Source organism: Eurypyga helias, unplaced genomic scaffold (genome assembly GCF_000690775.1).
Source record: "Eurypyga helias isolate BGI_N326 unplaced genomic scaffold, ASM69077v1 Scaffold48127, whole genome shotgun sequence".
NCBI lineage: Eukaryota > Metazoa > Chordata > Aves > Eurypygiformes > Eurypygidae > Eurypyga > Eurypyga helias.
This window is the reverse complement of record NW_010264558.1, coordinates 1-2,974: the sequence shown is the minus strand read 5'-3', so window position 1 is coordinate 2,974 and position 2,974 is coordinate 1. Positions and strand designations below refer to the sequence as shown.

General features: G+C 60.8%; 1 protein-coding gene across 1 annotated transcript; it reads left to right on the top strand.

The window, feature by feature from the left end:
• Positions 1-1,503: 1,503 nt before the first annotated feature.
• On the top strand, positions 1,504-2,444 carry LOC104513163 (aldose 1-epimerase-like; the record flags this gene model as incomplete). Its single annotated transcript, XM_010156415.1, has 3 exons — positions 1,504-1,645; positions 1,737-1,911; positions 2,367-2,444. Coding segments are annotated over 3 exons (395 nt in total), but the record flags the coding sequence as incomplete, so codon positions are not given.
• Positions 2,445-2,974: the final 530 nt, after the last annotated feature.

Genomic DNA, 2,974 nt, shown 5'->3' with positions numbered 1-2,974 from the left:
GGGCTGCATCATCGGAGGAGAAACTGGGTGTGGGAGGGGACGTGTGCCCGAGGGCTGCAGGAGCCCTGCGCAGGGCAGTTTCTGGTGAGCGTAGGCCCTGCTGGTAACAGCAGGGCTGCTTTGCTGAGCACACTGTCTCACTTCAGGAGGGAGAGGGAGAGGCTTTAATAAGCAAAAGCAAGAAAGCTTTTTCGCTCAGCTGTCTGCTAAACGGGGTTACCTCTGCATTCCCGAACCAAAGCTGCCGCGCGTGCGTGCAGGCAGCTTTTGCTCGGCTGGGCGCGTCACGCCCGGGCTCAGGCCGGGGAAGAGCTGAAGGCCGTACCAAGCCCACCGCTCCCCCTCCCCGCTGCTCTCCCTGCGGAGCTGGTTCAGATCCCGGTGGTGGCCAGCTTGCTGCCCCGGCTTCCTGCCGTTCTCTCCTGGTGTTCGGGGTAAACGCAGGCGTCGACGCTGATGGAACCGTATGTGGCCTCAGCCCTGGGGTGAAAACGAGGCCTGTGCACCAGTGAAGGACAGCGCCCTGGCGTGCAGGGGCCGCTGCGTTTCCCCCGAGCGCCTGAATCAGAACGGTTTGGTCGTTTTTTCGGGGTGTTTTTCTGCCCCACAGCTGAATTCGGTACACGCGCTCCTTTTCAAGAGGATCAGAAGCCACCGCGACGTGCTGTTTGTCGGGTGGAGACTGATGCTTCTCAGGGTTTGCGGGGCAGAGCTGCGGCCGGGCTGGCCGCGTGACCCCAGCAAGCAGAGCACGGCGCGTGATGCCGGCACCGCTGACCCTTGGGAACCTCTCCCTTTAGAGGGGATGGTAGAGAAACGTGGCTTTAGGGAAACACCCCCTCCCACGCCCTTCCTCTCTCCTCGCCCACGCGCAATCCCTCGCCAGTGGGTCGGGAGGGCTGCGTGTTGCGCTGCGTTTAGTGTCTCTTAGGGTCGTTCTCGCCGCAAGAGCCTTAGCACAAGATGCTGCGTCCCCTTACAGAAACACTTGAGAGAAAACGCTGGTTTTATGGTCTTAAACCCCTTTTTTCCCCCCCTGAAACAATGCCCTGAGGCAGGAGGGGACTGGTCCCAGCATACAGCCCGTATTCACCATCCTGGCAGGTGGGCCACCTTCGTGGCCATTTCACAGACATTTGTTCAGAGATAATACACATATATAAACCTTATGCATATATTAATAGCTATTAAGTTTGTGGTTTGTATTAATTAGCTTGTAGAGTTACACCTACCAGCTTTACCTCTCGTTTTCTGGTTTTGTTTTGTCCCAGCTAAGCACAGCAGAGTCCCCGGGGGCCGCCGGCTGCGCTGGGAGACAACGTGGGGATATCCCAGCCTGAGTCACAGGGCAAGCCGTGGGGCACCACCACGGGACAAGGATCCCCAACTGCTCAAACCCTTCGGCTCACCGGAGCGAGGGATCTCAGCCCGGCGCCGGGGCCAACACCACAGGTGTGTGCTGGCGTGTGGGTGGGTGACCGACACTGCTTTCTCCTCGCCCAGGGGAGGTGGCTGCCGTGCAGGGCACCGGCTTCGATCTCCGGCAGCCCGTGGAACTGGGGAAGCACTTGCAGAAGTTTAACCTGGACGGCTTCGACCACAACTTCTGCCTGCAGCAGGCTCAGGCTCGACGCCTCGTGGCCAGGTAGGCTGGGACCCCAGTAGGGCCCCCTCCTCGGAGCCACAGGGCACCCACTCAGGAAGTCCCTTGGCGTCCTCTACCGTCATCTCCCCAGGGCTCGGCACCCACCCTCTGGCAGGACCATGGAGGTTCACACCACTCAGCCTGGCATCCAGTTTTATACCGGGAACAACCTGGACGGTTCCCTGAAGGGCAAAGGCTCCGTTGTGTACCCCAAGCACTCGGCTTTCTGCCTGGAAACCCAGAACTGGCCCGACGCCGTCAACAAGGTGAATCCTGTCTCCCCAACTTGGGTCCTGCAGGACCTGAGGACCACCCCACCCCCACCCCCCGTGTCTCTGGGGCGTTAAACGTATGAATGGAGTCTGTTTGGTGAGGGATGCCCGAACCGAGGCAGGCACTGGCACAGCATCCTGCGGCGCTAGGCCGGGGTCGGCCAGCACCACCGGGACTGGCCCCGTGCAGCCCTGCTTCCCATGGGAATGGGGTCTAGAGCAGAAGACCCCACTGGGGCCTTGCCACATCTTCCCCATGGGGCATGAATTCAACCAAGGCGAGGACTCGCCCACTCAGCCAGACGGCAACTAGACGCTGCTGAGAGCACCCACAGGGGGCTGTGGGGCACTGCCCCAGGAAGGCCAAGGGGTTGTGGCCGTGCCCCCACAACCCTTCCTGGCCCCATGGCATACGCTCACATCCCTGACCTGCTGCTGCCTCTCTCCAGCCCCACTTCCCCAGCGCCCTGCTCCGACCGGGTGAGGAGTACAACCACACCACGTGGCTCCTGTTCAGCGCTGCTTGAGGAAGGGGGATGCTGACTCCTACCAGGCCAGGGGTAAGTGCCTCCAGCCGGTTAGCCAGCAATCCTGCCAGGTGCTGCTCTCAAACTACTCCGACTGATGCATCCCACTTGGCAACTTGCTTTCCTTCTCCCTGGTTTTCACATCTGGTTTCTGCTGGCTTTAACTCCTGTCGCTGCCTCTGCTGCTCTCTGGCCTGTGCTCAGCTGGCAGCGATAGCCACCCCGGAGCATCTTCCCTGCCACGCCTTGGCGCTGGAGCGAAGCAGGTGCGTCCAGCTGTAGTCCTGAACGTACAGCTGTAGGAGGAAAACCATCATCTTAACGTTGTGGTTCTTTGCAAAACACCTGTCGCCCCCAAACCCCTGTAACAGGGGCCTCTCTGATGAAAAACTCCACCTTTCGGTGGTTTCATAAAAAACCGGCAGAGGCCGGGTGGCTGGCAGTGCTGGTGTGGTGGGGAGCGCAGCTGGCACGGGCACGCGCCACGGCTGCAGTTCCTCCGGCGTAGGGGCTGGTACCATGTGGAGAAC